This window comes from Bos javanicus, chromosome 2 (genome assembly GCF_032452875.1).
Source record: "Bos javanicus breed banteng chromosome 2, ARS-OSU_banteng_1.0, whole genome shotgun sequence".
Lineage (NCBI taxonomy): Eukaryota > Metazoa > Chordata > Mammalia > Artiodactyla > Bovidae > Bos > Bos javanicus.
Window position 1 is genome coordinate 124,890,031 of NC_083869.1, and position 25,132 is coordinate 124,915,162.

Below are 25,132 nucleotides of genomic sequence, written 5' to 3' on the forward strand. Positions count from 1 at the left end.
TTAGAAAACTGCAATAGAAAGAAAGAAAAACTGATGGATGAATAAATGATACAACAAAAACTATAGTTCAAATGTCTAGAAACCACTTTTTAAAATTTTAATGATACAATTACACCTCAAATATTGTTTCTGTACTCCTAAATAAAGGACTTAGAGCATGAGTTTGAAACCACTCATAAGCAAATCTGCACATCAACCAAACATTTGTCCTCAACAACTCTGATTTTACGACCATCTCCCTCCTATTGTCAATTTCACAGAAGAAATACAGGAGTCACATTTGGGTATCTCATTGTTTAAATTAATTACGGAACTTAAAATGTATTTATGGTCCCATTCTGTTTTCCATGAGAGCCAAAAGAAGGTGGTTTCCCTCCTTATTTCCCTTTGTTTGCCAGAAAACAGGGTGTAGAACGCTGCTTACAGTTTTATGGTGTGTGTTCTAAAGAAGTCACGTAACTGCAGGCCACTAGGAAAGCTGTGGAGGTCCTGGTGCTTTCTGGAGGGGGTGGAGGTTAGGAGTGCAAGATACCCAACTAAATTACAGTCTGGAGTTTGAAGCTTCAGTAGTATCTTGAAACTGTGCCCCCGTGTTTAAACTACTTACTTCCTCCTTCAAGTTGTAGTACCTCACATTTCATCGACTTCTTTTTGTAAATTTAACTAATTAAATCTTGCATTATTTTTGGCTGTGCTGGGTCTTTGTTGCTGCGTGCTGGCTTTCTCTAGGTGCGGTCAGTGGCGGCTACTCTCTAGCTGCTGTACACCATGGGCTTCTCACTGCAGCGGCTTCTCCTGTTGTGGAGCACAGGCTCTAGGCGCATGGGCTTCAGGAGTCGTAGCCAACGGGCTCAGTAGTTGAGGCTCACGGGCCCTAGAGTGCGCAGGCTTCAGTACTTGCAGTGCACAGGCCTCCTCTCGGATCAGGGATTGAATCTGTGTCCCCTACACTGCAAAGCGGATTCTTAACCACTGGGCCACGAGGGACGTCCTAGACTTATTTCTTATGTATTATGTAGAGTTCTAGCAGTTTGCTCTTCAACCCTCAGTTTTTTCCTGGTTGGTATTTAACTCAATGTTTTTAGTTCAGGCTCAGTTGATTCACATGAATTTCTGAGGTGATTTTTAAATAAATGTATAGTATTATTAAAAAATTACTTAGTACTTTTCATCTTCAGATAAAGTATTCATTGACTAGTTGCTGTGGGTACATATTATACCTACATTACTTGCTAGAGATAAAGGATAAAACAGGGTTAAACAGTAAGCCCAGTTCATTTTAGAATCTGATTTACAGCCAATTCTTGGTCATCCAAGTTGGAAGGCAAGTTAAGGCACAGGCAACTGTAGTTGACAGATAACTTAGTTTTCAAGACAGTCTTCTTTACCCACTACCCTTCACTAGATTTGGTAATAAGCAACAAATTTACTGGGACTCTCTTAGTTCGAGCTCTATTTCTTATACCTTATTGAGTTTTTCTGCATATAAGTTAAATAAACAGGGTGACAATATACAGCCTTGACGTACTCCTTTTCCTATTTGGAACCAGTCTGTTGTTCCATGTCCAGTTCTAACTGTTGCTTCCTGACCTGCATACAGATTTCTCAAGAGGCAGGTCAGGTGGTCTGGTATTCCCATCTCTTTCAGAATTGTCCACAGTTGATTGTGATCCACACAGTCAAAGGCTTTGGCATAGTCAATAAAGCAGAAATAGATGTTTTTCTGGAACTCTCTTGCTTTTTCCATGATCCAGTGGATGTTGGCAATTTGATCTCTGGTTCCTCTGCCTTTTCTAAAACCAGCCTGAACATCAGGAAGTTCACGGTTCACGTATTGCTGAAGCCTGGCTTGGAGAATTTTAAGCATTACTTTACTAGCGTGTGAGATGAGTGCAATTGTGCGGTAGTTTGAGCATTCTTTGGCATTGCCTTTCTTTGGGATTGGAATGAAAACTGACCTTTTCCAGTCCTGTGGCCACTGCTGAGTTTTCCAAATTTGCTGGGATTTCTTTGGAAGGAATGATGCTAAAGCTGAAACTCCAGTACTTTGGCCACCTCATGTGAAGAGTTGACTCATTGGAAAAGACTCTGATGCTGGGAGGGATTGGGGGCAGGGGGAGAAGGAGACGACAGAGGATGAGATGGCTGGATGGCATCACTGACTCGATGGACGAGAGTTGGAGTGAACTCCGGGAGTTGGTGATGGACAGGGAGGCCTGGCGTGCTGCGATTCATGGGGTTGCAAAGAGTCGGACACAACTGAGCGACTGATCTGATCTGATCTGATTGAGTTTTTAAAAATGTATAGAATTTAAAGTGTATAAAATTCTTTTACCCACAAAGCTTTTAATAATCAGTTATTGTCCAAAACTTAAAAATACATAGCTTTGTGCAATAAGATACACACATTCCATTATCAAGAGGCACCAATTATCTTTTTTTTTTTAAGTTCAAGGAATACAGCATAATGATCTGATTTATATATATAGTGATCAATTACTTTTATAATCTCATGATTCTGTTTAATTTCCTTTTATGCCCATCTAACTTGAAACAGATCTTGCTTTTATACAAGCATTTTAACAGCATTAGAACTCTGTAAATGGAGAACACTAATTTATGGTACTTACACTATTGTAGTTGCTTTTGCCTTCGAAAAGAGGATTATTATTGGATTTAAAAAACTGTTTTAGAAAACTGCAACAAAATTACAGAAAGCAAAACCTGCCACTAATGAACAAAGCAGGCTTTGTCTGCAACAGGCCCATAACTTCCCTTGGAAATACTGCATAGTTCTGACCTTTGGGAAATAGAACTGGGAAAGCAGTCATGAAGACAGCTCTCTTCTGTACCTTTCTCTGTACCTGCAGGTAAATTAGGTCTGAGATTCCAACTCTAGGAAAACAGTTCTTTGACCATAATTGCACCAAGAAATTATGGTGCTTTACTCTGGCAAACTGGATGTTTATAATTTTTTGATAAAAGTTGCAAGTTGCAAGTTTTTATAGTGAGGTGCGAGATAATATATTCTCTCAGGGAAAAAAACCTTAAACCTCTCAAAATTAACCAGCAAGTAGAAAGAAGTAATACATTATTGTGACAATGGGCTATTCAGAAAATAATTTTTGATTGGTATTCTACATTCAATAACAACGGAAAATCCTTTAAGGAGTTCATGACAGACCCCTACACTTTCTCCTGATTCTTGCATCACATGAAGAAAGTAATCCTGTTCCTTCTTTCTCAGAAGCATTTATTTTTAGGTCTAGATAGGTATGAGAGACGTCTGATAATTCTGATGACCAAGTAGTGCCAAGTGTTCTTTCAAGTCTCATGAAGAAGTTTATTTTTAATTAGTCCATCTATTATTCATTTCTATGTTAATACTGTTATATAACTATATTAAAATTTGTCCATCCACCAATCCCCTTACTGATCTTGCCTCCAAATAACATATTATTTCTAAAGCACCCTTCCCAAACCACTATTTTCATGTCTAAGAACCCACAACAACAAATTTCAGAGCAAAATGAATCAAATGATGATGGAAAAGGAATGAAGAGAAAATATGACAATACAATATCTTTTGATGCAGCATATCCTTATACAAAGGAAAAGTAGCAGTGGGGAGAGGGCAATTAGTGAGTGAAAGGTACATGATGGGGCCAAAAAAAAAAAGAGCTAGACAGGGGGAATGGAAAGGCAGAAAGAGAAGGACAGTTCTAGACTAAATGGCTGGGTAGAATTTATTAAAATTCTTTCTGCCTAATTTAGGGACATGTGATAATTAGCTGTTTGTTTTCATATGATAACATAGTAAAGGATTCCAGTGAACACAGAAACAGCTTTTACATTGATTGAGAATTACAGAGTATTATTTGAAAGTTTTACCTCAGTAATTTTTATTTTTGGCCACAGAGCATGGCTTACAGGATCTTAGTTCCTTAACCAGTGATTGAATCCACACCCCCTGCAGTGGGAGCATGGACTCTTAACCACTGGACTGCCAGGGAAGTCCCTATCTCAGTAAACCTACAGACCTCTCCTATAGATATATTTCATTTTAATATGAACTGCTGAGGAACACTGTTTATTTCCTTGAATGGACATCACAGCGTAAATTCTTACTCTGCATTCAAATTCTCTATTGGCTCACCTGTTGTTAGAGAGAACCTACAGTAAAAATACTTGTTTTTACACAACATCTCATAAATTTGTATGTGAGTTCTCCTGCAAAGTTATTTATTTGAAAGCAGACTCTTCTTGGTTAACACCTCGATACTTCCATTATAAGCCATGGGCAGCTAACAACCTTAAAAAATGGAATATGTCTTATACAAATTTTAAAATATGTAAAAATTTTACTTTGAATATTTTACATTCTTTCAAAATTTACTTGTTTGTTTGTTTATGGCTGTGCTGGGTCTTTGTTGCTGCGCAGGCTTTTCTCTCGCTGCAGCAAGCAGGGGCTCCTCTAGCTGTGGTACTTGAGGTACTTGGGCTGCTCATTGTGGTGGCTTTTCTTGTTGTGGAGCATGGGGGCTCTAGACGCTCAGGCTTCAGAAATTGCAGCTCCTGGGCTCTAGAGCACAGGCTCAGCAGTTGTGGTGCATGGGCTTAGTTGCTCCGCAGAATGTGGGGTCTTCCTGGATCAGGGATTGAAGCTGTGTTTCCTGCATTGGCAGGCAGATTCTTTACCAGTGAGCCACCAGGGAAGCCCAATATTATAAAGTCTTGACTAGAAAGTAAACTTCTTAAAGGCACAGACAGGAATTATACCCATAGAGTCTGCCACATTCACAGTGCCTTGAAAATAATAAGAAATCAATACATTCATTCATTTATTTTTGCATCATTTGGCTTGCCAAACCCAGTACCATCAAGTTTGAAGCTTAAAACTAACTACTGTATTACAGGCCGAGAACTTTGAACAAACGATTTAGCTCTTAATTTACTTTCTACATTTATCTTTCCAAAGAATCTGGTAAAATATTCTTACCAGACACCTACCCATTGAAATGCCTTTAAAATTTCATGAAGAAACTATTATATTTGGTAAAAGACTTTATAGTAATGGTATAGTCCTCAAAGTCATCAATGTTGAGCCTTCAAGACCTGGTCCTGATTTGCTCAAATAGAACACATCCTGAATTATAAATGATAAAATGAAGTCTGTCCATGAAAATAGCTTATCGTTACCTTTGAATTACATAGATAATAGGAAATAAAATCCAAAAATTATACTCAGAATATAAAAGCCTTAGTTAGGTACCCGAGTGATCTCTATTTCTTCTTCATAGGTCTTTTTTTTTTTTTTTTCCGGCCGCACTGTGCGTCTTGTAGGATCTCAGTTCAAGAACCAGGGATTAAACCCAGATCATAGCAGTGAAGACCCAGAATAGTAGCCACTAGGCCACCAGGGAAATCCCTACTTCAGAAATCTTTTATTAGGGTTGTTGGTAGGCAGAAAAACTGATGAATGATGAGTCCTACCTTTTTTATAGGCAGAAAAGATTATGAATTTTATCTACTGAGATGAAATTTTTTGTCTAGTATTAGATGTTAAATTAGCATTCTGCATAAATATCACCACTCATTAGTAAGTTGTACCTGCTTACCCATCTTGCTTTTCAAAGACCTTTCATTTCCATCTCACAGATAAATGCCTAGCATGATTTACATCCTGACTTATTAACAAAGAACTATCTTTATAGTAGAAACCACAGGAAAATTTAATGGCCCAAAAGGGAATTGACTAAATTCTGGAGAGTGGTTACCTCTGGGAACAAAGAAGCAAAATGTTATCATAAGGGAATGTGGGAATAGAGAGAGGGGATGGGGGGAAATATCTCCATTTTTAATTTCATCTCTTAAGATAAGTAGAAGCCCCAGAGGGTCTTTTATATTTTCCTGTATACCCTTTTCTACCTATAAAATATTTCATTAAGAAAAAAAAGTGAGCTACTGAATTGATATGGACTCAGCCCTGGTGATCAAAGTAAAGTCAGTCAAGTTCTGATTTCAGTTCTAAAAATATGTGGCTGAATCACTTACTTTGCAATTGATGTGCCCAAGTTTCAATAAAACATGAAAATTACTTTGTAGGAATTTCATCTGGCAAGTTCTCAGGGGAAAATACACCTCTAGAAATGAAATTACATTAAACCACAAGACATATTTGAGAGTGTTACCTGTGTTCCCACACTTCATGGCTTTCTTTAAAGTCACTAACATTTTTTATTTCTGGGGAAAAAAAAAAGTAGCCTGGGACTGAACATATTTTATGGTGCTTCATAAATCAAAGAGAAGGTATAAGAAGGTATAAACCTTTTTTAAAAAGTATAATGTCAAGAAATGATTCACAGGTTTTTCCCCACTCTGTTTATATTTAACAACCCTTTAATGAATATCCACTTACATCTATCTTTTCCACCTTTTCATCTTCATCTTCGACAAAACTGCACAATGTTAGGAAAATGAGTCTCAGTGACAGTGAACCTCCATTTCACTTATATTCTTTGAAACTCTGGCTACACTTACAATGATCAGCCTGGTCTCCAGCTATTTCTGAGACAATAACACTTCAAATGCATAGCACTGACTTCAAAAATATTTATACCAAGCGTTGCCTTATGAGAAACGGAAACACCAGCACAATGGAAGAAGCTTGGAAAGCTTATTTGGAAAATGTACAACTGAGCCTAAAACTTTAACTTAAATCTTAAAAATGGTCCTGTTGGGAATTCCCCGGCAGTCCAGTGGTTAGGATTCTGTGCTTTCACTGTAAAGGGCACAGTGGAACTGGTTCGGGAACTAAGATCCCTCATGCCATGGCCAAAAAAACAAATCAAACCAAAACAAAACATGTCCTGTTTATAGAAGTCAACAATTCTAGTTCTATACCGCATGTATATAGCAACAGTTCAAGTCCTGTAAAACAGCAGTAAAACACCACTGACTTCTTAACAACCACGAGTTCTTGTAGCACTTATTTTCCGCAAGGGTAAGAAATTAACAGATGGTTTCCTAGCAATATTATCTTAAAAGTCCAAAAGGATCAAGTAAAACAAAACTATGAGTTGTAAATTAATATAACTGAATGAAAAATTAACTTATATTTTTCTTCATTTATTCTTCACAAAGTGATTAAATATCCTCAAGTTAAAAACATCAAAATCCTCATATTCAAATTCCTATAAAATATTCAACTTCACCTGTAAATCTGCCTTGCCTCTGTCAAGATTTTGTTTTATTGCCTTCTATTACTCACCAACTCCATCTGGATTTACCGGTCTGGAGATGTCAGCTTGCCCCATGATTATGTTGTCTGAAGTGTCTCACAACAGCAAATTGTCACGAACCAAAGCAAACTTTTCTTAAATGATAAATCCACATAAGGAGGCGTCGTGCACTCCTCTCTCAGTGTCACCGCCAGACATCAGGACACGGCACCACGTCAGTTAATCTGCCGGAGTTTCTGTTTCCCTGTATCCCGCCCGGACCAGGCACTGGTGGTTCTCACAAATAATCTTCACGCTGGCTCTCTTCACACAGGAATGCCTGTCATTCCAGAGTGCACACTGTGAAGAGCTCCAGGGCAGGAAGGGGAGGAGACTGCCAACCACATTCTAGTTGCTGAGAGGCATAGCCCTGAAAGTCCACACCTACTTTTCCTGACACTGAGCTGGGTTACAACTTTCCAGACTCCCAGTCATGAAGCGAGACTACCAAAGACTTCAATTTAATTTTAATTTAATCACACAAAAAACATCAGGGTTATGCATAAGCAGGCTGATGGGAGCAGGAGTCCATTCCAAGGTATGTTCTAGACACAGGCTTGCCTCAAAATCAGACCATTCTGACTCTTCCCTGCTTGCCCTAAAACTGTAGTTCCTACCTCTGAGAGCATACTCAGAGAAGAATGAGATTTGTGTACTGGGAATTAATAACATTAGAAACAACATTTTAGAACTAAATAGATTTTTTTCTAAAAATAAAAAGAAATATATCTGAAAATCTGGCTCACTAAAATAGTAAAATTGAAATAAACATTTGTAAGATATTACATAATACTTCAGGTTTCCCTACTGACTCAATGGTGAAGAATCCACCTGTCAATGTAGAAGATGTGGGTTTGATCTCTGGGTTGAGAAGATCTCTTGGAGAAGGCAACTCACTGCAGTATTCTTGCCTGGGAAATCCCATGGACAGAGGAGCCTGGAGGGCTTAAAGTTCATGGGGTCGCAAAAGAGTCAGACATGACTTAGCAACTGAACAACAACAACTTGTAGTACTTTTCTTTCTGTTTAAATTCAACAATAATCTTGAGAAATCAAGATTGCTGGGAGAAATATCAATAACCTCAGATATGCAGATCAGAAAGTGAAGAGGTACTGAAAAGCCTCTTGATAGTGAAAAGAGGAGAGTGAAAAAGTTGGCTTAAAGCTCAACATTCATAAAACTAAGATCATGGCATCTGGTCCCCTCACTTCATGGGAACTAGATGGGGAAATAGTGGAAACAGTGTCAGACTTTATTTTTCTGGGCTCCAAAATCACTGCAGATGATGATCCCAGCCATGAAATTAAAAGATGCTTACTCCTTGGAAGGGAAGTTATGATCAACCTAGATAGCATACTCAAAAGCAGAGACATTACTTTGCCAACAAAGGTCCGTCTAGTCAAGGCTATGGTTTTTCCAGTGGTCATGTATGGATGTGAGAGTTGGACTGTGAAGAAAGCTGAGAGCCGAAGAATTGATGCTTTTGAACTGTGGTGTTGGAGAAGACTCTTGAGAGTCCCTTGGAGTACAAGGAGATCCAACCAATCCATTCTAAAGATCACTCCTAGGTGTTCATTGGAAGGACTGATGCTGAAGCTGAAACTCCAGTACTTTGGCCACCTCATGCGAAGAGTTGACTCATTGAAAAAGACTCTGATGCTGGGAGGGATTGGGGGCAGGAGGAGAAGGGGACGATAGAGGATGAGATGGCTGGATGGCATCACTGACTTGATGGACATGAGTTTGAGTAAACTCTGGGAGTTAGTGATGGACAGGGAGGCCTGGCGTGCTGCGATTCATGGGGTCGTGAAGAGTCGGACACGACTGAGCAACTGAACTGAACTGAACTGAGTAATTTTGAGCACTATATTAAGGAGCTTTACACTGTCTATATCCTTTAATTATCACCACAACTAAACAGGAATTGTGAAGAATATATTATTTACCTTATTATCAGATAAGAATACTAAAGCTAGTGAGGTCAAATCCTGTGTTTGTCAAAGCCCTAATATTCCTTTAACAAAAAACAGCTACCCCTGAAACTGAGCTTTTAGCTTAAATCTTTGTTCTGCAAACTCAGATTCCAGGAAGATTTCTAGTATCTGGATTTTTCCCTTTGCCTTTCATTAGCACTGCTCTTCTTTTCCCATTATCTTATCTCTATTATCTGTTTGCCCTTTTTTTTTTTTTTAATTTGTGGCCATGCTTCCCAGCAAGAGGATCTTAGTCCCCCGACCAGGGATTGAACCTATGCCCCTTGTAGTGGAAATGTGGTGTCTTAACCACTGGACCTTCAAGAAACCCCTCTATTATCTGCTTTTGATTAAATAGCAAAGGTAAGGAATAAGAGGCTGCCCTCGTAGCTCAATCGGTAAAAGAATCTGCCTGCAATGCAGGAGACCTGGGTTTGATTCCTGGGTTAGAGAAGATCTCCTGGAGAAGGATATGACAACCCATTCCAGTATTCTTGCCTGGAGAATCCCATGAACAGAGTCTGGCAGACTACAGTCCCTGGGGTTGCAAGAGTTGGACACAACTCAGTGACTAAACCACCACCAAGGAATAAGAAAATGACAATGCTAAGGCATCAGTAAGAAAAAAATGTGTACACTTGGACAAAAATTATTTGTTAGTAATAGTAGTAAAAAAAATATGATATTGACCATTAAAATTGGAAAGAATAAAAGGAAAAATACATTGAAATTTTACATTGAAAGAATGCTCCAACTTAACAATGTCAAATACCTTCAAAGCGGGCCCTTACATTTATTAGCCTGAAAACACACATGTGCAATAGCACCTCTGACTCCTGGAAAATGCAGAAGCAGAGGTGGGAAAAACATCCCCAGCACCTACATATCACAGTTACCATCATCATGAAGAAAACACAGCATATAGTTTAAGAAGATGAGCTTTGGAGGCAGACTACCATTTTAATTCCAGCTCTATTACAAGGTGTGAACACTAGGCAAGTGGCTTCATCTCCCTGGGCCTCATCTGTTACCTAATCTGTAAAGTGCGCATAACAATACTTAGCAGTACAAGGCAGTAGTAAGCATTAAATGACACGAACAGAAATAAAGCACTTCATAACGTGTCTGGCTCATGGAAAAATCTCAATAAATGCAAGCAATACTCATCATTGTTGTTATAGTGAAAAAACAAGTCAAAAAAGGAGAGCTTAGGCCAGAAAACCCAGCCATTACCAAAAGGTTAGTCAGAAACGGAAGAGGATGACATTTCTGTACCATGAATCCAGAGAGCAAACTGGAAGAAGCAGGCCAAGGAGGAAGTCTGAACACAATCAGGGATGGTGCACAGAAACATTAAGCAGATGGAACAGCCCAGACGTGTGGACTACCATGAATTAGTTCAAAACAGGCACATTAAACACACACACACATACACAGAGCCCAGAAACTGTACTACAGAATCTAGTTCGTGCTGACAGAACCGTATAAGAATAGAACAGACAGGGAGTTTCTACATGGTCCAGTGATCAAGAATCTGCCTGGCAATGCAGGGGACATGGGTTCAATCCCTGGGTCAGGGGAGATCTCACATGCCACAGAGCAACAAAGCCCGCAGGCTGCAAACACTGAGCTTGCACTCTAGGGCTCCGTAAGAGAAGCCACCGCAGTGAGGAGCCCGCGCACCTCAGGAAGAGTAGCCCTCACCCACCTCAACTAGAGAAAGCCTGTATGCAGCAACAAAACCCCAGCATAGCCAAAAATAATTTTTTTTAAAAAGAGTAGAACAGATAGATTTAAGGATCCTTATCTCATATGGCTACTGTTTACCATCTGCCAATTTTAAATGCCCAGCTTGACTTGGCTCACTACTAATCTTGGGTATTTGAAAACAAATAAATCCAAGGCCTCCAAGGTGGCTCAGATATCAAGAATCTGCCTGCCAGTGCCAGAGCTTCAGGAGACTCGGATTCGATTCCTGGATTGGGAAGATCTCCTGGAGGAGGAAATGGCAACCCACTCCAGTATTCTTGCCAGGATAACCCCATGGACAGAGGAGATTGGAGGGCTACAGTCCATGAGGTCGCCAAGAGTCAGACATGACTGAGTGACTGAGCATGCATGCACAATAAACATAGGATTAAATAAAGAATCTTAGTGATCATCCGGCTCAATCTCCCACTCTTTATAAAAGAAAGACTGAAGATTCAAGAGGTTAAATGCTTTGCTCAGAGACAGCACTAAAACCCAAGTCTCCTGATTCTAACTCCAGGACTCACTTTGGTTCTTGTAAAAATGGCTAAGGATATATTTATTTCCTAAAGACAGAATCATTTCCCAAGGAAATCCATACTTTACAACAATCACAAATCTCTCAGAAATTCTAATGGTGTCACCTATGTACCAAACCAGACTGGGAAACGAGTACGTCAAAGCTGTATATTGTCACCCTGCTTGTTTAACTTATATGCAGAGTTCATCATGCAAAATGCCAGGCTGGATATGGCACAAGCTGGAATCAAGATTGCCGGGAGAAATATCAATAACCTCAGATATGCAGATGACACCACCCTTAAGGCAGAAAGTGAAGAGGAACTAAGAAGCCTCTTGATGAAAGTGAAAGTGGAGAGTGAAAAAGTTGGCTTAAAACTCAACATTCAAAAAGCAAAGATGATGGCATCTGTTCCCATCTCTTCATGGCAAATAGATGGGGAAACAATGGAAGCAGTGATAGACTTTATTATCTTGATCTCCAAAATCACTGTGGATGGTGACTGCAGCCATGAAAGTAAAAGACGCTTGCTCCTTGGGAGAAAAGCTATGAAAAACCTAGACAGCATATTAAAAAGCAGAGACATTACTTTGCCGACAAAGGTCTGTCTAGTTAAAGCTATGGTATGGTTTTTCCAGTAGTCATGTATGGATATGAGAGTGGGACCATAAAGAAAGCTGAGCACCAAAGAATTGATGTTTTTGAACTATGGTGCTGGAGAAGACTCTTGAGAGTCCCTTGGACAGCAAGGAAATCAAACCAGTCCATCCTAAAGGAAATCAACCCTGAATATTCACTGGCAGGACTGATGCTAAAGCTGAAACTCCAGTACTCTGGCCACCTGACAGGAAGAACTGACTTACTGGAAAAGACCCTGATGCTGGGAAAGATTGAGGGCAGGAGGAGAAGGGGATGACAGAGGATGAGATGGTTGGATGGCATCACTGACTCAATGGACATGAGTTTGAGCAAGCTCCAGGAGTTGGTGATGCACAGGGAAGCCTGGCGCGCTGCAGTCTGTGGTGTTGCAAAGAGTCGGACACAACTGAGCGACTGTACTGAATGAACTGAGGTACCAAACCAACAAATGTTCCCTAACCAGCATGTCTCAGTTTCATTCTAACAATCAATATTTAAGATTTTTTTTTTGATGTGGACCATTTTTAAAGTCTTTATTGAATTTGTTACAATATTGATTTTATGCTTTGGTTTTGTGGTGGTGAGGCATGTGGGATCCCAGCTCCCTGACCAGGGATCAAACCTGTACCCCCTGCATTGGAAAGCAAAGTCTTAATCCCTAGAGAGCTAGAGAGTCTTCAATATTTACTCTGTAACAACAAAAGTAGACAAGTGGGGAGAGGGGAAGATATTGGCCCCCTGATGGCTTTAAAACTTAACAATAAGGCCTTGAGTTCATTCTAGCTTTCCATGCGGTACATTTTAGAAATGCAAAGGCAACTCTCACTTCAACTTTGTAAGAAGTAGACAACTCTCTCTTAAGAGTCACCTAATAAGCTTCTCTTGTAGTTCACTTGGTAAAGAATCTGCCTGCAGTGCAGGAGACCCCAGTTCGATCCCTGGACTGGGAAGATCCCCTGGAGAAGGAAATAGCTACCCACTCCAGTATCCTTGCATGGAAAATCTCATGGACAGAGAAGCCTGGTGGGCTGCAGTCCATGGGGTCGCAAAGAGTTGGGTACGACTGAGCAACTGACACTTACTTATTTAATAAGATACTTTCTTTTAGAATACTTTTCTTCCACAGATTATTGCCTCAAGGAATGGGGCAAGTCGTTGATTTAAATTTGTGAATCTCTTCCAGTTTTATTCAGGGAAAGAGCAAAAGAGGCCTTATGAAGCTTAATACGCAAAGTAATCTAAGCTACAGTTTAGATTTGAGTGTGTGTGCGCTGTCACTCAGTCGTGTCAGCTCTGCAACCCCATGGACTGGCGCCCTCAGTTCCTCTGCCCATGAGATTTCCCAGGCAAGAATACTGGAGTGGGCTGCCATTTCCTCCTCCAGGGGATCTTTCTGACCCAGAAATAGAACCTGTGTCTCCTGCATTGTCAGGCAGATTGTTTACCACTGAGCCACCTGGGAAACCCCACAGCTTAGATTTAAAGAGAAACTGAAGCCCTCTAACCAGTCTCACTTTATTGAAGAACTGTTTCTAAGCAAACAAGGGTGAGCACTCAAAACCTTTAGTGATGTTTATAACAGGTTCGATTCCTGTTGGCCAGCACATCAGACAATAACATGACAACATGCTTTATATTTTCAACAGTTTACAAGATCAAAAAAGTGTAATGCTTCCATATAAATGTACTTTTATGCCAAAGTATCAGTATAAATTGGATTACCTAGGAGAGTGAGCTCTTCACTATTTCAATCACATTTCCCTCAGCTTAATTCAGCATACAACTTTCTTAAGTTTGAGATGTCTCAAGAAGGAACTTTAGTGAGAGGTTGGGAAGAAAATCACTTTCCTCTGGGAAAGGTTCACAGAGAGAAATTAACAGCTCAAACAGACACATATTCAAATGAAAGACTAATTTTCAACTTCTGGATATATAATTGAGGGAGGGAGCAGCTTTTTATTCTTTATTCCACCACCTAATTCTATCTACTCTGGCTGGCTCTGAACAGGAGATCAGTTCAGTTCAGTTGCTCACTTCTGTCCAACTCTTCGAGACCCCATGGACTGCAGCATGCCAGGCCTCCCAGTCCATCACCAGCTCCAGGAGTTTACCCAAACCCATGTCCATTGAGTCAGTGATGTCATCCAACCACCTCATCCTCTGTCGTCCCCTTCTCCTCTCGCCTTCAATCTTTCCCAGCATTAGGGTCTTTTCAAATGAGTCAGCTCTTCACATCAGGTGGCCAAAGTATTGGAATTTCAGCTTCAAACATCAGTCTGAACAGGAGATAACATCCTTTGATAATCTATATCTCAAATTCCAAGTGGAAATTAGAAAGCCCTTGTAAATGCTTCATTATCTCATCTATTTGTATAAACCTCTCCCTTGGTTTGGAATTTCTTTTCCTTATCTACCTAGGGAACTCCCACTCATCCTTTAAGAATTGGTTCAAATGCTGCTTCCACTATTACAAGCCTTTTCTTAGTTATTCAAGCAGAATTCAAACAAAGATTTACTGATCACTGATTATGTGCCCAGCAATGTGTTGGAACTAAAAACAATAGTTTTTTGTCCTTAAGGTGCTTACAGTTCAAAGAAATAGGATCTAGAATAGAGCACGATAAGCACCTAGGTGCTACACAAACACACACTAGTGGGTGCAGAGGTGTCTACTTTCTCCTCAGTGATCAGAGAAAATATTGTGAATTAAATGACTTCTAAAATCTGAGTCAGTCATAGAAGAAATAACAGAGGCGAGAAAAATATCAAGGCAGCAAGAGAAAACACTGGAAGAGTAAAGAGCCAACTACGACATCATGCCAGATATATCACCCTAAATTTGCCAACAAAGGTCTGTAATAGTCAAAGCTATGGTTGTTCCAGTAGTCATGTATGGATATGAGAGTTAGACCATAAAGAAGGCTGAGTGCCAAAGAATTGATGCTTTCTAAGTGTGGTGCTGAAGAGGACTCTTGAGAGTCCCTTGGATAGCAAGGAGATCAAACCAGTCAATCCGAAAGGAAATCAACCCTGAATATTCATTGGAAGGACTGATGCTGAAGCTAAAGCTCCAATACTTTGGCCACCTGACCTGAGGAGCTGACTCACTGGAAAAGATCCTGATGCTGGGAAAGACTGAGGGCAGGAGGAAAAGGGGTTGACAGAGGATGAGATGGCTGGATGGTTTCACCAACTCAATGGACACAGTTTGAGCAAATTCCAGGAGGTAGTGAAGGACAGGGAAGCCTGGCACGCTGCAGTCCATGAGGCTGCAAAGAATGAGAAACAACTTAGCCACTGAACAACAACTACCACAAAAAACAAATTGCAATGGTCTTCAGACTTCTCCACTGAGCAGGAACCATGATGTATTTACACTGAAACCCTCAATGCCTGGCACAACTTAGTGCACAGTGGACATGCAAAAAGTATTTCTTAATCTTCAGTACAATGGAAGAAACAGCATTCCTCAACTTTAAGCTTTGCTCACAGCACCTATAAGTTGAACAAAAAGTTCATTAGTTCTTTTCCATAAGATGGCTCTGCTGCTGCTGCTAAGTCGCTTCAGTCGTGTCCAACTCTGTGCGACCCCAGAGACAGCAGCCCACCAGGCTCCCCCGTCCCTGGGATTCTTCAGGCAAGAACACTGGAGTGGACTGCCATTTCCTTCTCCAATGCATGAAAGTGAAAAGTGAAAGTGAAGTTGCTCAGTCGTGTCCGACTCTTAGCAACCCCATGGACTGTAGCCCACCAGGCTCCTCCATCCATGGGATTTTCCAGGCAAGAGTACAGGAGTAGGGTGCCATTGCCTTCTCCGAAGATGGCTCTAAGTAGCACTCAATTATCTTTAACTTCATTCGAAACAATTTTGTTGGCTTGCACTGTGACAGCTGTTAAATCAGTATGCATTAAAAAAAATCAGAATTGGTGAATTTTTGTGTAGCCATTTTAATATTAAAGATGGAATAAAAAACAATATTTTAACATATTATGCTTTATTATTTCAAGAAAGGTAAAAATGCAACTGAAATGCAAAAATAGATTTGTGCAGTGTATGTAGAAAGTGCTGTGACTGACTGACTGTGTCAAAAGTGGTTTGGGAAGTTTTGTGCTGGAGATTTCTCCTTGGACGATGCTCCAAGGTCAGGTAGACGAGTTGAAGTAGTCAGCAATCAAATTGAGATGTGACTTGAGAACAATTAATGCTATACCAGGTGAAGGATACCTGACATACTCAAAATATCCAAATCAAGCATTGAAAAGTCATTTGCTCCAGCTTGATTATGCCAATCAATTTGACATTTGGGTTCCATAGAAGTTAAACAAACAAAAAAAACCCTTCTTGATTGTATTTTGGCAGGTGATTATCCACTTAAACGTAATGAAAATGTTCCCTTTTTAAAGCAAATGAGGAGGGGTGATGAAAAGTGAATACTGCACAATAATGTAGAATGGAAGAGATCGTGGGGCAAGTGAAATGAACCACCATCAACCACACTGAAGGCTGGTCTTTTTCCAAAGGTGATGCTGCGTATACGAGACTGACAGGGAGTCCTCTATCATGAGCTCCTTCCAGAAGACCAAACGATTAACTACGACAAATGCTGCTCCCAATTAGATCAAATGAAAGTAGCACTCGATGAAAAGCATCTGGAATTAAATCAACAGAAAACTCATAGTCTTCCATCAGAATAACGCAAGACCATGTTTATTTGATGACTAGGCAAAAACTTACAGCTTAGCTGCAAGTTCTGATTTATCTAGACATTGCACCTTCGGACGTCCATTTATACTGGTCTTTACAAAATTCTCTAAATGGAAAATAATTTCAGTTCCCTGGAAGACTGTAAAAGGCACCTGGTAAAGTCCTTTGCTCAGAAAGACAAAAAGTTTTGAGAAGATGGAATTATAAGGTTGCCTGAAAAATACTAGAAGGCAGTGGAACAAAATGGTGAACCTGTTGTTCAATAAAGTTCTTGGTGAAAATGAGAAATGTGTTTTTTAGTTTTACCTTAAAACCAAAGGAACTTTTTGGCCAACTCCATAGTAACAAAAGGCAGTTAAGGTGAAAAGTATCACAGATGAAGGGATGGAATAAATATAAAGACCATACACTAATCCATCATTCTAAACAATCTTGAGAATTGTCGTGAAACTCTCAATTTCATGGGGAAAAAAAAATGGCATCTTAGGATGGTTTTTGAGAATTTACTGCTTTGCAAGTGGTAACAACTTTCAAAGAAGACAAACGTGTCAGGTAAATGTTTACATAGATCCTCATATAATCACAACTGCTAGGCTCATGCAGAAAGCACGTCTTCTTCAAGTGAACTAACTGGAAGAACAGGCTGAAAGACATAGGCTAAACTTAAGGGGGAGCCACTGGGACTGCCATCCCTGACTCCAGTAACACCGCTTTCTTTCTGTGGCTCACTCATTGGAGGCAAAAAATGAACACCCCTGCCACCTGTTCTACATCAAATACGGCAACTGTTGTCCCTTGCCTGCCCCGCTTCCAGAAGGCTGCATGGCTTACCAGAGAGAAAAGCAAGGTTTTGGAATTATATATATGTAACTGTGGAAAATTTCAGCTTTTCCATTTACTGACTAAGAGACTCTGACTGCTGCTGCTGCTAAGTCACTTCAGTCGTGTCCGACTCTGTGTGACCCCGTAGACAGCAGCCCACCAGGCTCCCCCATCCCTGGGATTCTCCAGGCGAGAACACTGGAGTGGCTTGCCATTTCCTTCTCCAATGCATGAAAGTGAAAAGTTAAAGTGAAGTCGCTCAGTCGTGTCCAACTCTTAGCGACCCCATGAACTGCAGCCTACCAGGCTCCTCCATCCATGGGATTTTTCAGGCAAGAGTACTGGAGTAGGGTGCCATTGCCTTCTCCGAGAGACTCTGAACAAGTTACTTAACTTATATGATACAGAGATAATTATGCAGAGTTTTTGTGAGGATTAAATAAGAGAAATCTCTAAATTATAGTCTGATGATTGAAGGTGCTTAATGTATTTGGCTTCTTCTTGCCCCACTTAAGATTCTTTACATATTTAAATGACACCACAATGTTTACATTTAAGCATCACAGTTTCTTAAAAAATGGGAGAGGTTCTGACGTGCTGCTACATCACCAAGGCTATATACATGACACGAAGAAATGTAATGCTTACAAGCCTACAATATGTTGGACTGTGTTTATGGGAGAAAGAAATTGAATTATGCCAGCAGGACTGCTTTCAGATCCATGGAACAAAAGACCTCAGGCTAGGGAATGGGAGCTATTGAAATTCCTTTTGTTTTCTCTTAAAGCTTTTTTTTTTCAAAGACAGTAAGTACTTAAGGGTGCCCTAGTGGTCAGGAGCTGTTTCTAGATTTGAGGAGCTGGTCATAACAATTATAGTGAACAGGAAAGTTTCAGTTAAGAAAGACAAAGGGTTTCTCTCTGCCTAGGTTAAGGGACTAGGTAGGTCTTCACAGCACAGTAGAGTCAGCGGGAAAGGTAAGCCTATATGAAAATGAGAATTAGCTGAATGGAAATGAGCGGATGTGAAAAAAAATAATTGAGCAAAAAGATTCACAGGTTGTGTGGATAAGGGAAAAAGGGAAATGAGAAGAGGATAAAAATGACATTCATGAAACTTTAACCACTATGTGACATCAGGTATTTGGATCAAATTATTGCCAAGTTTCCTTCGAGTTCTGAAATTCTATGGCAGAGTCAAACTAATGACTTAACTAATTCAGTGTTCTGTTTCAAATAATGGTCCCAAGAAATGTTTTATTATAGAGAACAGTGGCCATGGTGCACTTAATATAGCTAACCCAACTCAATGCTTGCCATAGAATGCAAAATAAGTGCTTAATGAATTGGGATATTATTATTGGGAAGCCACAATCCTCATTTATTCATCCCACAAATATTTCCTGAGTATCTCTAAAGTATTAGGTATTGTTTTAGGTGTTGGAAACACTGCACTAGATATAAAGAGGGAAAAATCTACGCCTTCTTTCTAGTGTGTTAGATGGTGATAACTGCTATAAAAAAAATTATTCCGGGAAAGGAAATAGGACGGGCTAAGAGAGAGGGAATAAATTATAAACTGTGCAAGCAGAAGGGCCTCATTGGGAAGATGATATGTAAACAGAGACCTTTGCAACACATTCTTCAATTAATGTACTAAAAATAAATATTAATTGCAACTATGGTTTTTCCAGTAGTCACGTATAGATGTGAGAGTTGAACTATAAAGAAAGCTGAGCGCCGAAGAACTGATGCTTTTGAACTGTGGTGTTGGAGAAGACTCTTGAGAGTCCCTTGGACTGCAAGGAGATCCACTCAGTCCATTGTAAAGGAGATCAGTCTTGGGTGTTCATTGTAGGACTGATGTTGAAGCTGAAACTCCAATACATTGGCCACCTGATGTGAAGAACTGACTCATTTGAAAAGACCCTGATGCTGGGAAAGATTGAGGGGAAGAGCAAAGGGGCCGAGAGAGGATGAGATGGTGATGCCATGTCACCGACTCAATGGACATGGGTTTGGGTGAACTCCGGGAGTTGGTGATGGACAGGGAGGCCCGGCGTGCTGTGGTTCATGGGGTTGCAAAGAGTCGGACACGACTGAGCGACTGAACTGAACTGAACTGAATGACTGGTCAGTGAAGTAAGGGTTATCAAATGGGCTGGTCAGTTCTCAAATACTTAAAAGATGTACTAACACTGCAGTCCCTCTTCAGTTCAGCTCAGTTCAGTCACTCAGTCGTGTCTGACTCTTTGAGACCCCATGAATTGCAGCACGCCAGGCCTCCCTGTCCATCACCAACTCCCGGAGTTCACTCAGACTCAAGGCCATCGAGTCAGTGATGCCATCCAGCCATCTCATCCTCTGTCATCCCCTTCTCCTCCTGCCCCCAATCCCTCTCATCATCAGAGTCTTTTCCAGTGAGTCAACTCTTTGCATGAGGTGGCCAAAGTACTGGAGTTTCAGCTTCAGCATGAGTCCTTCCAAAGAACACCCAGGACGGATCTCCTTTAGAATGGACTGGTCGGATCTCCTTGCAATCCAAGGGACTCTCAAGAGTCTTCTCCAACACCACAGTTCAAAAGCATCAATTCTTTGGCACTCAGCTTTCTTCACAGTCCAACTCTCACATCCATACATGACTACTGGAAAACCCATAGCCTTGACTAGACGGACCTTTGTTGGCAAAGTAGTGTCTCTGCTTTTCAAAATGCTATCTAGGTTGGTCATAACTTTCCTTTCAAGGAGTAAGCGTCTTTTAATTTCATGGCTGCAATCACCATCTGCAGTGATTTTGGAGCCCCAAAAAATAAAGTCTGAGCCTGTTTCCACTGTTTCCTCATCTATTTTCCATGAAGTGATGGGACCAGATGCCATGATCTTAGTTTTCTGAATGTTGAGCTTTAAGCCAACTTTTTCACTCTCCTCTTTCACTTTCATCAAGAGGCTTTTTAGTTCCTCTTACATATGATTATTTACCTAAATTAATATTAATACATTTGTATTAAATACAATTTGCAGTTCAGTTTCTCAACTGTATTAGCCACATTTCACACATGGCTACCACACTGGCCAGTGCAGATCTAGAACATTTCCATCACTGCACAAAGTTCTATCAGACAGGGCGAACCCAAAGGATTTTTAAAGCACACTTATAAGTCTTCCACTAACATCAAAACAGAGTATTTCATAGGCATGTGGTATCTATTTTCCATGCCACCAACTACTAAACATCAACTACTAAAGGCAGTATACTCTGAAGAAACACTGACAGTTTAAAAAAGTTTCCTTTTATTCAGTTACAAACTACTGAGATATTTATACTCACAATCTTTGATACTCTTCCTTTAACAGCTGAATTACTATTTCCTTTCCTAGTAACACACAAGTAAAGCCTTTGACTATTAATAACAACTTAAAGCCTAAAGAAGGATGATTTTATCTCAGTGTAAAGATATATGTAGAATTATATCCATTTGTTATTGCTTGAAAATCAGCAACCTCCATCTTACTGAACATCCATTTAATATTCTTTCTACTCCAAATAGTACTTTTTTCATGTAGTTATAGTGAAAGTGATTGAGAAATCTTATCTTAAATACAAAAATATTTTATAAAACCACATAACATCCATAAAAACTAAGTCCCAAATGGCCTCCACTAAGGAACCTGGAGGTATCAATGATGTGTAGAAACTAACCAGTCAGAAATTAAGGAGCTGCCCATCACAGGGTTTTTGACACACTGGATGTTCTCCAGTAAGGTGGCATTCATTGCTGATGACTCAGAGAGATGACTCTGAGCCAGTATCACTTCTCTCCTTCCTTCTCTCTCTTTCATAACTCTAACTTCTTTGGCCCTCAGTTTCATTTTAAGACAGTAAGAAAGAAACCTAATTACCAATACTCAGCCACATATCCAGTGGGAATACAATTCATGCCTGATGATAGCTATAACATTTGTAACAGTTATTCAGAAATTTCCAACAGGAAATCCTCTTAAACATTCTTTTCCGGTACATGTGCAGGAGCATACATACTTTATCTTCTACTAAATAAAAATTCTGAGTAATGAACACCTGGTTACACCATGAGTCAACAGTAATTCCGCAAAAGAACCAAGGGTGACTACACAAACGGTGTTTCTATCAAACTTGCTCCATCCAGTAATTCAATGTACTTTATTCTGTTTTCTATGTAAGAGATATCCATCTCTTTTATACCATTCTTTTCCCTCAAAACTCTCAAACTTTCACAACCACAGAACCTAGGACGTGAGGCACTGGAGGAAAAATTGGTTGTATTTATAAATTCAAAGAGAAGAAGTGTTGTGGATTACACATACCTTTGCTTCTACATCTTATTTTTTAAAAAGTAACAGTGAAACATATTAACACTTTAGGGAAACAATGCATGAAGTCAGAGGAAGTAGGAACAAACTGTCCCTTCGCTCATCTGACAAAGCAATGAGACCAATTCTAGTTTTGTAGCTGTTAAGTTGCCCAGTCAGGTTCCACTCCCTGCAGACCCCATGGACTGCAGCATGCCAGGCTTCCCTAATCCTTCACCTCTTCTGCAGTTTGCTCAAACTCATGCTCATCAAGATGCTATCCAACCATCTCATCCTCTGTCGCCTCCTTCTCTTCCTGCTCTGGATCCTTCCCAGCATCAAAGCTTTTCCAATGAGTCAGCTCTTCACATCAGGTGGCCAAAGTACTAAAGCTTCAGCTTCAGTCCTTCCAATGAATATTCAGGGTTGATTTCCTTTAGGATTGACTGGTTTGCTCTCTCTGCTGTCCAAGAGACTCTCAAGATTATTCTTCAGCACCACACTTCAAAAGCATCAGTTCTTCAGCACTCAGCCTTCTTTATGGTCCAACTCTCACATCCATACATGACTACTGGAAAAAACCACAGCTTTGACTATATGGACCTTTGTCAGCAAAGTGATTTCTCTGCTTTTTAATACACTGTCTAGGATAGCTTTTCTCCCAAGGAGCAAGTGTCTTTTAATTTCATGGCTGCAGTCATTGTCCACAGTGATTCTGGAGCCCAAGAAAACAAAATCCACCACTGTTTCCACTCCGCCCCCCCGCCCCCAATCTATTTGCCATGAACTGATATGACCAGATGCCATGATCTTAATTTTTTGAATTTTGTATTTTAAACCAACTTTTTTTACTCTCCTTTTTCACCCTCATCAAAAGCCTCTTTAGTTCCTCTTTGCTTTCTCTCTTTAGAGCAGTATCATCTGCATATCTGAGTCTGTTCATATTTTTCTTTGCAATCTTAATTCCAGCTTGTGATTCATCTAGCCTGGCATTTCTCATGATATATTCTGCATATAAGTTAAATAAGCAGGGTGACAATATATAGCCTTGTCATACTCCTTTCCCAATTTCGAACCAGTCTGTTGTTCCATGTCCAGTTCTAACTGCTGCTTCTTGTCCTGCACACAGGTTTCTCAGCAGACAGGTAAGGTGGTCTGGTATTCCTATCTCTTTAAGAATTTTCCACAGTTTGTTGTAACCCACACAAAGGCTTCTGTATAGTCAATGAAGCAGATGTTTTTCTTTAGAATTCACTTGCTTTTTCTATGATCCATCGGATGTTTTCAATTTGATATCTGGTTCCTCTGCCTTTTCTAAAACCAGCTTGTACATCTGGAAGTTCACAGTTCACGTATTGCTAAAGCCTGGCTTGGAGAATTTTGAGCATTACTTTACTAGCGTGTGAGATGAGTGCAATTGTGCAGTAGTTTGAGCATTCTTTGGCATTGCCTTTCTTTGGGATTGGAATGAAAACTGACCTTTTCCAGTCCTGTGGCCACTGCTGAGTTTTTCAAATTTTTTGGCATATTGAGTGCAGCACTTGAACAGCACCATCTTTTAGGATTTAAAATTCCTCAGCTGGAATTCCATCCCCTGCACTAGCTTTGTTCGTAGTAATGCTTCCTAAGTCCCACTTGACTTCACACTCCAGGAAGTCTGACTCTAGGTAGAGTGACCACACCACTGTGGTTATCTGGGTCATTAAGACCTTTTTTGTACAATTCTTCTGTGTATTATTGCCAATCTCTTCTGATTCTGTTAGGTCCTCTGTCCTTTATTGAGCCCATCTTTGCATGAAATGTTCCTTTGGTATCTCTAATTTTCTTGACGAGATCTCTACTCTTTCCCATTCTTTTGTTCTCCTCTGTTTCTTTGCGCTGTTCACTTAAGAAGGCTTTCTTATCTCTCCTGGATACTCTCTGGAACTCTGCATTGAGTTGAGCATATCTTTCCCTTTCTTCTTTGCCTTTCACTTTTCTTTTCTCAGCTATTTGTAAGGCCTCCTCAGACAACCACTTTGCCTTCTTGTTTAACCTTTCCTAGTTTAACCTTTCTGAAAAACTAATCTTTATTAGGGCTACTACCAAGTCTATAAAAATGGAGTCACCAAATAAAATCTTTCAAGAGGCAAATTTGATTATTGTTTTTTCATCCTAAAAATGAAATAATGTCTTTGTTGAAAAAGCCCTAAATCAAACAAGATCCAATTAGCTAGAAGTACTTTACCCCTTTTCACCTTGTTCCCAGACCTAGGCACCAAGAGCCTTCAGAATACCACCTATCCTAAAACCCAACTGCCGATAACCAAATTTGCTGTGTTAATTTGTAGTGAATGAAAAAGAAAAAAGATAAAATGATTCTTCTGGGATTTATTCACTTGGGCCAAAAATCTTCTATATCCTTAAAAAAATCTTATAAATTTTCGCAGTCTGACAGAATTTGTGCACCATAGGGTTCGAAAGTGACATCTTTTATGTGTGTTTGGGACACTAATAATTTCCTTCTTACCTGCCTCAGTTTTGTCCCATTCTGATCTAGTCTCAACAGCGGTACCAACATGACCTTTATAAAAACACAAATCTGATAGGGTTCTTCACAGTTTACAAAAAATACTTCGACACCTGGCCCAATGCCTTTCCTTTTAGATTATAGATTTGTCTTTCTCCGTCTTACTTCCCTCAGTATGAAAATCTCTAGGTCCATCCATGTTGTTGCACCAGCGCCTCATCTTTCTACCTAAACTTTTCTCTCACCTCTCCCCTATGGCTGCTGTTGTTAGTCCTATTCCAAACCACGTGGAATTCCTAAACTATGACAATATTTGCCCAGGTCTTCCTACCCACGCATTTGCTATTCTAGCTGCCTAAAATGTCCTTTCCATCTATTTCTTAATCTGGCTAACTCCCACTCCTACAAAATTCAGCTTATGTACCACTTCTTCTAGGAAGCCTTCCATGAACATCTACCTTTCTGTACTTTAGATTGAATTATGCATGTATGGTTATATGTTACATGTTATTACAAATTCACTTCCATAGACACAGCAACACAATCTTTTCATTATTGCTGCTTTTAGATTTATAAAAAACATTTTTTTAAAAAGCTCAGCTTTTC

At 39.9% G+C, this 25,132-nt stretch overlaps 1 protein-coding gene across 12 annotated transcripts in view; it reads right to left on the reverse strand.

The window, feature by feature from the left end:
- Window positions 1–25,132, reverse strand: part of PHACTR4 (phosphatase and actin regulator 4) — a 109,476-nt gene that overhangs the window by 43,503 nt on the left and 40,841 nt on the right. The window contains exon 1 of one of the 12 annotated variants that reach the window (XM_061390788.1): window positions 7,271–8,916. The exons of the other annotated variants lie outside the window; for them this stretch is intronic. Coding sequence (XP_061246772.1) covers window positions 7,271–7,316 — 46 coding nt within the window. The 5' untranslated portion in view covers window positions 7,317–8,916. Of the gene's footprint in view, window positions 1–7,270; window positions 8,917–25,132 lie in introns of those variants that run through there. 12 annotated transcript variants of the gene reach the window in all.